We start from the raw sequence: 10,286 nt of genomic DNA on the forward strand, positions 1-10,286 counted from the left end.
AGTAAGCAAAGTTAGAGGGAATATTGAATGTGGACTCTGCCCTTAATCATTTCCGAAACTCAAGTTAGTTATCATTGCATAACTAAATTGAGGAAAATGTTGGGAATGAGTTCTTTACCTCTGCTTGGAGGTCTAGGGGCCCTTTTATTGTGAATGGCGTGCTGCTGGTAGTTGGAAACAACTAGATGACACGTGTCTTTAGATCGCGTTGTACGTCCATGCATACGACAGGAAAATTGATCATTTTGTCATAGACATGACATAATATAATTATTAAATGTGCTAAACGGGTAACATATTTAATAAATAAGGTTGAATTTAATTCAGATTGTTGACACGATTACTAAATGAGTTGAGTCTATATGAATATTTTTTGACACGTCTTAACTCTACACGACATAACCCTAGACAACAAAAACAATTGAGATTTGAAATGAAATTGACAAAAAAAAAGGGTGTAATAAGTGAAATTGAACATGTAATAATGATGACAAGGATAAAAAGAGAGAATATTTAACGGGGAGAGAAAAAGAAAAAACAAGCCTGGGGGACAGAATCCTCCCCTTGGCTGCTATCCTTTCTTCAAGCCAGCAGGTAAGACTTTCTCCTCTTCCTTTTTGTTTTTTTAACAGCTCGAACTTTTCCTCCTAGATCCTAGTTGACACCAATATCTGTTTCTGTGTCTCGTCGCCTGCCTGCGCAGTCCGGATCGCAATCTCCAGCGCTTAAAGAAACTGGTCCGTAAAGGTAATTCAGATCGATCGTCTTGTTCTTGCTTGTTGTTGCTGTTCTTGTTCCTGTTGTTGTTGAAGATTGAGATTGAGATTGATTTGATGAATGCAGAGGGAGAAGAGGGGGTTAGAAAATGGGGGTTATGTCGAGGCGAGTGGTGCCCGCCTGCGGTAACCTCTGTTTCTTCTGTCCCTCATTGCGTGCTCGTTCCAGGCAACCTGTCAAACGCTACAAGAAGCTTCTTTCTGACATCTTCCCTCGCCATCAGGTTACTTACTCTCTTCTTACACTCACGCATTCACTTCTCTAGAGACTTTATGTCTCTTCTGAGAAAAACAATGGCACTTGACTTGTATATATGCTTATGTTTGGCAGGATGCTGAACCCAATGACAGGAAGATTGCGAAACTATGTGAATATGCCTTGAAAAATCCATTGCGTATCCCCAAGGTAAGCTCCGATCCTCTCATTTTCATTTTTACTTTGTGACTAGAATATATATATTCTCGTGTGTTTCAATCTTTCTCTCCACAGATTACTGAACACCTAGAGCAAAAATGTTACAAGGATTTGCGAAACGGACACTTTGGATCTGTTAAAGTCATATTGCGCATTTATACCAAGTTACTATCTTCATGTAAACAGCAAATGTGAGTCTGCATTCTGGAGTTTCCAAAATGGTAGCAGATAACCATAAACTGATCAATGCTTGATAAATGTCTCCGTGAACTACAATGCTTGCAGGCCACTATTTGCGAGTAGTCTACTAGGAATTATCCGGGTTCTCTTAGAACAAACCCGACATGATGAAATGCGGATTCTGGGTTGCAATACACTTGTCGATTTTATAAATAGCCAGGTACTTACAAATAATCTTATATCTGTAAGGTATATCCTGCCAATTGCATGATGCATACTTGGTATTTTTGCAGTTAAAGGACTTTTAATGGGTCTGGGACAAAACTAGGATTTGACTAAATTGTAGAGATACATAATATTGCACATTCTAATTTTTCCATTGGTTAAGTGTAACTGACTCTTTGAAATAAAAGTAGATTGATAGTACACACATGTTCAACCTAGAAGGCCTTATTCCTAAACTCTGTGAATTGGCTCAAGAAATGGGAGATGATGATAGAGCTCTACGTTTACGTTCAGCTGGATTGCAATCCCTGGCTTTTATGGTACATTACCTTTTTTCTCTTGGCTCTAAGCTTCTATGAATTGGTTCAGTCTCATATGCATGCATGATATGTTACATTATACTGCACTCTCTTATTTTTCCTTGGTTTTTTCTAGTGTCTCCAATATTCTCTCAAAAATATATTTAGTTAATGACAATATTAAGTAACTTGTCTGCCTGTGCATCTCAATTCCATTCATGTTTACATTCAAGACTGTGACGTCGTTACAGTAGTAATGATGTAGTTTATTTCATCTCTGGCTAACTGTGCTAAATTGAGCTTGGTGACAGCTAAACTATCACAAGCTGTCTACCAAGCCGTGATAGACTAAACTAAACTAAACTGAACCATGGATTGGTTCAGTTCTGTGTTCACCAAACTAAACTATCACAAGCCGTCTACCAAAGTGCAACCATTATTTCTCGATTTCCAAAAATATAAGCAAATCCACCCATTTTTCCTTGACTATGCTACTGGAGTTTCTGATAATTTATATTATTAATAGAAGCAAACACACCCGATGGGGGTGAGTAATTAATTAAATAATTTTGGTTTTGATTTTTATTAAAGATGTGAGAAGAAATAAGAGTAAGAAGTGGGAAGTTACAATGAGAGATATATTTTTTTCCCAATTTTGATTTTTCTTTTTATGTTTTTTCCTTTATGTATTAAATTCAAATTTAAATTAGAATATGGTGTAAGGGTCTACATGTAATTTCACATGTAATAATAGTATTTATTATTATTATTATTATTATTTCGCTCTGTGTGGTGTCAGTATGTATATGCAGTAGCATTGCAAAATAATAGTATTGATGTGCGATAATAATTTTTTGATATAGCACATTATCTGTGAACCATTCTTAGTTTCTTTTGTTTCCTCTTTGTTCAACTGACTAAAACATTACCCTTTTTTTTCTATTGTACTCTTTGTATGAAGGTGTGGTTCATGGGTGAGCACTCTCATATCTCAATGGATTTTGACAATGTGAGTAATCCAAACCCTTCATCGTCTCTGTAATTTTATTTTTGGCATAAACAAGACATTATTTTGTGGCCAGTACTCTTGTCCAAATCAATTTGGATACATCTGATTAGTGTTCTTATTTGCGTACATTCCAAATTGTAGTTTCATAGTCATAAATATGCATTTATACTTTTATATTCAGAACCATGCCTTCATTAAAGTGCACTATAATGATCATCAGTACCTTTAGTCAACTAAATTCGAAATTGTGTGCTGATCCAACTGTATCAAACAAATGGATGAATTTGGTACAAGTTAGCAATCTCATGACTCCATTCATCTCGTTGGTGAAATACACTGTAAATAAATGAAGTTAAGGGCATGTCCAAATTGATTTCAGTTGGAGCGTAATTTCCTTAGAAAATATCCGTCTTTAGAACTATATTAAGAAAAACTATTTGGTATGGTGTAAAACAATCATATCTGTTGGATAGTCTCTGGAGTATGGATAAATCTTGACTTTTGCTATCAATTTGAATTTTTTTTCCGTTCCGGAATAGATCATATCAGTGACTTTGGAAAATTGCACGGATTTCCATACCAAACCTGGGAATGCGAAAGAAGATGGACAAGTTTCTGAATCTCAGAACCAGTGGGTTCAAGGAGTCCTAAAAGCAGATGGTCATGATTCATCTTTTCCTGATGTTAGTCAGAAGGTTCCTTCATTACCAAACCTGAAAAACCCTGAGTTGGGTCCTACAATGTTAGTTTAATTTTCCCCCTGTAATCTCTTTCATATGTTGCTCGGATTTGTTTATATTGCCATTACGTACACTACTTGATCACAAGCCACTTTTGCAGTGATACAGACAAGTGTCCCTCTTACTGGTCAAAGGTTTGCTTAGGTAATATAGCCAGATTGGCAAAGGAAGCTACAACAGTGCGTCGAGTGCTTGAACCCCTTTTCCAAAATTTTGATGCTGCAAACCATTGGTCCCCTGATAAACCACTTGCCTACTATGTTTTAATGTATCTGCAGTCACTATTAGAGGAATCAGGTTTGGATTTCCTTGTGTTTTCTTATTTATCCACATTTGGGTTCTATTGACTTATGATTTTTATCTAAATACCAGGCGGTAACTCCCATCTGTTATTGTCCATATTGGTCAAACACTTGGATCATAAGAATGTTGCCAAACAGCCTCGCTTGCAAACAGATATAATAAATGTCACCACACAAATAGCACAAAGTGCAAAGCAGCATGCATCAGTTGCGATTATTGGTGCAATTTCTGACCTGATAAAGCATTTGCGAAAATGCCTGCAAAATCAAGCTGAAGTGTCCAACCCTACTAGTACAGATAATTGGAACCAAGATCTTCAGTCAGCACTAGAGAGATGTATCTCACAACTGTCATATAAGGTATGTCTCTTTCATGTGAACTTTATAAGTGAGGAGTGAACCATATGAGATTTTGGAGAAGTTCTCATGGATTCTGGAATCAAAATTTTTGGAATCTTCATGAGGGGGTTCCTATTGAGTTTAGTTCTCTCTCTCTCTCTCTCTCTCTCTCTCATGAAATTGGTAAATTACACAATCAGCGTGTGATCTCTCTTCATAAGACGATTGTATCTGGCACTTTGAAAATATTATTCTTACTGTAACTTGAAGATTCATTATAGAGAATCCCCTGATTAAGCTCTTGGTATTAGTTGTACTTTCTTTAGCTTAGGTGTTTTGATAGGAACGGAAGATACAATTAGGAGGTTATAATTCATGTTTGTCTTATTTCACCACATACTGATCTTTGGTAGGTGATTGCTATAATTAGGAAAGACAGGGGGAAGTTGCTCTTAAACTGGGTTGAAAAAAGATTCTCATAAGACCTCATGTTGAAGATGTATAATGAGTTATTTTGCTCAGTAGATTAGGTAGACTATGAAGCAGAAAGTAAATTTGAACATTGACCATTTTTTAGTAGGACAAAAACATGCTCTTTGATTTTGTGTGTCTACATATATGTGTGTGTGTGTGTCTATTTTGGGTGGCAACTGGCAACGGATCATTTATTCAGTGTTGTTACACTTGTGTAACTGTTTTTGATTTAATAGGTTGGAGATGTGGGACCCATACTTGATACGATGGCTGTACTGCTGGAGACTATCCCAACTAGTATTGTTGTAGCTAGGGCGACAGTCTCTGCTGTCTATCTAGCTGCAAAGATGGTCTCTTCTGTTCCGAATATATCTTATCACAAGAAGGCAAGGGGTTACATTTTCAGATTTTATTTTCTTCATGTTCAAATATTGTTTAACCATCTAACCTCATAAACTTATCACTTCTTCAGGCATTCCCTGATGCTCTGCTTCACCAATTACTCATAGCAATGACACACCTAGACCATGAAACACGTGTTGGAGCACACAGCATTTTCTCTATTGTTCTTGTGCCATCTCTACATGTTCCTTGGCTACAGCTGAAATTGAATCTTGTGCAGGCTGTTTCTGGCTTTTCAGTTGTCAGTAGATTGGACTCTGTAAAGGATAGGAATTTCTCCATTGATGAGAAAGGGAAAGACACAGGAGCACCTGAGAATGAAGAGGTGAGGGAAGAGGGAAGTCAGATATCAGATATGTGTGAAATCCAATCTGGCAAATCTTATAGCTTCAAGAGTGCTTTGACGGGTGGAAGAACAGTATGAGATCTCAAACTATTTGGTTATAGACTTATAGTAGTTAAAACTTAACAATCAGCGTCTTAATTTATATGCTGAGCTGAAGTTTATCTGATAACTTCCAGGAACTACCATCACTTCGCTTAAGCAGTCATCAAGTGAGTCTATTGCTTTCATCCATCTGGGTTCAGGCAACATCTGCAGAGAATACCCCAGCAAATTTTGAGGCGATGGCTAATTCTTATAATGTTGCTTTACTGTTTACCCGAACAAAGGTGGGAACTTAATGCATATTATATAATGTTATTGGTTTACTGAGGACATCCTTATTATAGGGGACAAGTTGGTTACAGTAGTACTACAGCAGCTAAACGATGAGTCGATGATAACGACCTAAATAAGGCATGTCATTTGTTTTGTGAAGAAGATCTCATGGCAGATGATTAGTAGCGCAGATGTAATAAATGAAGAATTAAAAATGAGTTACAGTTTGGACAGAGTTGAGGAGTGTCTTCAACATTCATCAACTTGATTTTATGAACTATGATAATTATTCTCTTTTATTGCCAAATTGCCTAGCTCAATTGTTAGTGATAATGAGTTTTCTCCGTCCTGTCTTTGCAGGCTCCAAGTCATATGGCTTTAGTAAGATGCTTCCAGCTGGCATTCTCCATCAGGACTATTTCTTTGGATCGAGATGGTAAGTTGGAGTTATCATCATATGATACTTTTTTTTTGAATAAGTACATAGTTGGTGCAGACACGCAGAGAACATCGGAATGGTAAGACTCTTAACTGCAAGCGGGTTTCCTTCTCCCAAAACAAAAAACTGCAAGCAGGTTTAGCTCTTGTATGCACACCTACTTAAATTAGCCTTTATATGTTTCCTGGTTCAGACTAGTGTGATTGCCTTTTTGTTAAAGGGAAGCTTTTGCTCCAACCCATGTATTTTCCATATAATTGCCTAACATGTGACAACAATAATGTAACTTTGAGGAATGTGAGATTGTATGCGTTCCTTGAACTCAGTTATTAGTGGACCAAAGATGGAAAAAGAAAAGGGTGTGGTCAGCAATGTTTTCCTGAAATGCTGAACAATGAGAAAGCTTTGCATTGGCTGTTATCAGAAATGGAAAGTTTGAAAAGTAGTTAATTTCCCAGATTGTTAAGCAATTAGGGCCATGACATCTATTTCTATACTTTACGTGCTTCACATATAGGCACCAATACCACATATGTGGGCCTAACATGTACAATTTGTAATGAAGGGGGTTTGCACGAATCTCGTAGAAGGTCTCTTTATACGTTGGCGTCATACATGCTTATATTCTCTGCCCGGGCTGGGAATTTCACTGAGCTAATTCCCATTGTTAAAGCATCATTGACAGATCAAATGGTTAGTTTCTACATCCTACCTTTCAGATTATTTCCCTTTCAATGTGGTGCTTGTTGAAAATTGATCTAACTGTTTTTGGGGATCCTTCTTTTTTTTTTCAAAATTTTTGATATCTTTTATTTTATTAATAGGTTGATCCTCGTCTTCAGTTGGTTGACGATATCCGTCTGCAGGCAGTTTCGATTGACTCCAATTCGGATAAGCTATCTTCTGGATCACAGGAAGACGAAGATGCTGCATTTTATTCTCGTTCAGCAGTTGAACTAGATGACCAACTGTTGAAAGAAACCGTGATATCCCACTTCATGACTAAATTTTCCATACTGTCAGAGGTGATATACATGATCTCTCTTATAATATCTTAAGCAAATGGTTTTAATGAAACTAACCTTATTTTGATGTATTAATCAAATTTTTATAAGTATTAATGGAAATGATCTTACCTTAGTAAGAACGCAGAACCCAACTAAGTAATGCTGTTGATCAATAGGTCTGTGCTCGTTTAGTGTTAGTCGATATATGATATATGGATATCATTCGCACTGTTACATTGCCTTGATTCTGACATTACATAACAAATTTAGTGTCTGCAGAGTTCTGTCCTATTTTTAGTCAAGTCTATAGAGACTTCCTGTATTGTAGAGTGTTAGAAGTACTCAAAAGTAGACGCTAAAGCAAATACTGTTTCCTATTTTTGGGTCACTTATCCCTAACATCTGTACAATAGATGCTAATATCCCATCTTTATCAAAGCCCTAATACTTTTGCTAAAATAGGCAATTTCTTTTGTTGGACACATAAAAAAAATTAAAGAAGAATTGTGTTACAAGTGACTATACGTAAACTACTAACGATGACATATAAATGTCAAAAAAAGTTCCAGATGAAACCTATTTAGTAGATGATAGATATGGGTGGAATTCTGATGTTAAGCATCACAAATAGGAAATGGTATTGCATGTAGTCTTCATTATGTACTAATGAGCTTGTGATACCGTAAGGTATACTGAAAAGGAGGTCACACAAAAAAGTATTTGGCGTGAATATGTTGGAGAAAGTAAAAAATGCTTTCTTGATCCAAAAAGCTAGGGAATACACCCATTATACTGATGTAGGGACCAAACTTGAAAATGCTTGCTAGTTTTTATTAATGGAAGTAATGCATGGTGAAACTTCTTGGATTTGGGTAAGGGTAAGGTATATCAGGCATTGACTAGATATTTATTATCATGTCTTGGTTTTTGAATTGTTAATGATTTTCAAGTATAAATTCTGGCAAAAGAGTTTCAAAATTTTTTTTTATAGCTATGATATAATTCTTTGTTTCCCAAAAATTATTATATCTCTACAAGTTATTACAAAAGATGTTTATACATGCAATTTCACACCCTAGCTTTTTTGTCTTGTACTTGATCTTATATATTTATGTTCTTCCCGACAGGATGAATTGTCAAGCATCAAGAAGGAACTCTTACTGGGTTTTGCACCAGATGATGCATTTCCATTAGGAGCTCCGCTATTCATGGAGACACCACGACCATGTTCTCCTCTTGCCCAGATAGATTTTGCTGATTTTGATGAGGTTATATTTTGTTTATTGTATCGGTACGGTCATTGCTTTCAGCTATATGTATTTATAACAGATTCTGTTTTCTTTCAGGTGATGCCTCCAGGTTCCTTGACAGACGAAGAAGCCTTCCCTGAGCCTAGTGGAAGTCAGTCAGACCGCAAGTCATCACTTTCCATCAATACACTCGACATTCTTAATGTTAATCAGCTCCTGGATTCAGTAAGACAAGCTCTTAGATACTATCTATCATCTTACAAATTATGTTGAGATCTTGCTTGACAAAAAGCCTTTGAAATTCCTTAGTCAGATTCAAGGGCCAGCCATTTTCTATAAGCAAAATATATGTACAAAGCTTCACATGTTCTTTGATATAACAACTCGGCTTATTATCCCAGGTTCTAGAAACAGCCCAACAGGTTGCAAGCTTCCCAGTCTCCACGACGCCTGTACCATATGACCAAATGAAGAGCCAATGTGAAGCCCTTGTAATGGGCAAACAGAAAAAGATGGCAGTTCTTCATAGTTTCAAACATCAACTGGAAACCAAGGCATTAGTGCTCTCCAGTGAAAGTGTAAACAAATCCCATGCTTCACCTACCATGGTCAGTTAATTCAGAATAGATTCCATATGTCTATGCACTTTTGCCTGCTTAGTGTATATCAGGTCTAAAATTGTATTCTCCTTTGACTAGAAAGTAATTATAAAAGGATTTTACTGACCCAAAGGATTAAGATAAAGTTCACCAGACCCACATCGATCACTACAATACTTAGATTTAAACTGTTCCTAACAATATTATTTCTCTGACTTCCGAAGGTTTGCTGGATCCACATTGCAGTGCCCTAGAATTTGAGTGAAAGCTCTGGTCTGTCAATATATAAAATTGAGTTTACCCCCTCTGAAATGTAGTTTGGCAGTTGTACTTGTATCCTTATGTTGTGTGTGTGAAGGAACTGATTTTAAAAAAGAAAATAGTAAAGTTTGAATAACTGGATAGCGTGATGTCACAATATATGCCTTATAGTTTAGATTTTTCACTTAGTAAAGGTGGTTAAACTGGCATACATGCTATGCTGATCTATGAATTATAATATAATAAAAATGCTAATCTGTGATACTGTCCATTTTGTTGTTATCATCTATTATCTGTTTGTTTTGGGTTGCTGTGTGCCTGTCTCTGTGTATGTACGTGTGGGTTTGTGTCTGTCTGCATTACTATTTTTTTTTTATCTTTTCTAACTTAGATTTCGTTCAGGCATTGGAATCTTCAGGGGGGGAGCCAAAGGTGAAAGACAATGAGCAAATCCAATCTAAAAACCAGCTCCTCATATGCTCACGTGAGTATGGACAGCATTCTTTTAAATTACCACCTTCAAGTCCTTATGACAAATTCTTGAAAGCTGCTGGATGTTAATGCACTATCTGTATCACACTTGTGTACGTATCTATAGTTCATTTTTCTTTACTCTTACAGTCTTCCAGAAATTGGTTATTTTTTCATTCTTTAGCATAAATTTCAACCAGTTTTAAGTATGTTTAGATGCTTCTACCTTTCATGGCCAAATGCAAGAAAGGAGAGTTGTAATGGAGACAAGGGATTCTTCCAAAAAGGCAAGCAGTGTTTTAAGCCCATGTTTTGTCGATATTTATGTAGATATATCACTTTGGATTTATAATGACCAGTACACCCCAAGTTGTATATTGTATGGACAAACATTTGGGAGAGGTTTGGTAATACAAGTTTTCATTTTCCTACGCCTA

At 36.4% G+C, this 10,286-nt stretch overlaps 1 protein-coding gene across 3 annotated transcripts; it reads left to right on the forward strand.

The window, feature by feature from the left end:
* The first annotated feature begins 543 nt into the window (after positions 1-543).
* LOC126790594 (protein SEMI-ROLLED LEAF 2) lies at positions 544-10,286 on the forward strand. 3 transcript variants are annotated; one of them, XM_050516897.1, is made up of 21 exons: positions 544-594; positions 704-747; positions 844-1,000; positions 1,108-1,182; positions 1,267-1,382; positions 1,477-1,591; positions 1,788-1,916; positions 2,857-2,904; positions 3,444-3,646; positions 3,745-3,941; positions 4,017-4,306; positions 4,996-5,145; positions 5,232-5,579; positions 5,684-5,833; positions 6,183-6,258; positions 6,827-6,954; positions 7,086-7,286; positions 8,396-8,536; positions 8,615-8,743; positions 8,920-9,126; positions 9,781-10,286. In XM_050516897.1, exons 3-21 carry the CDS (start codon positions 866-868, stop codon positions 9,937-9,939), a joined length of 2,997 nt encoding a protein of 998 aa, XP_050372854.1. In that variant the 5' UTR covers positions 544-594; positions 704-747; positions 844-865; the 3' UTR covers positions 9,940-10,286. The 3 variants fall into 3 exon arrangements, with proteins under 3 accessions (XP_050372854.1, XP_050372855.1, XP_050372856.1); XM_050516898.1 differs by having other exon boundaries at positions 7,104-7,286; XM_050516899.1 differs by having other exon boundaries at positions 7,128-7,286.

This window comes from Argentina anserina, chromosome 4 (assembly GCF_933775445.1).
Source record: "Argentina anserina chromosome 4, drPotAnse1.1, whole genome shotgun sequence".
In the NCBI taxonomy this organism is placed as follows: domain Eukaryota; kingdom Viridiplantae; phylum Streptophyta; class Magnoliopsida; order Rosales; family Rosaceae; genus Argentina; species Argentina anserina.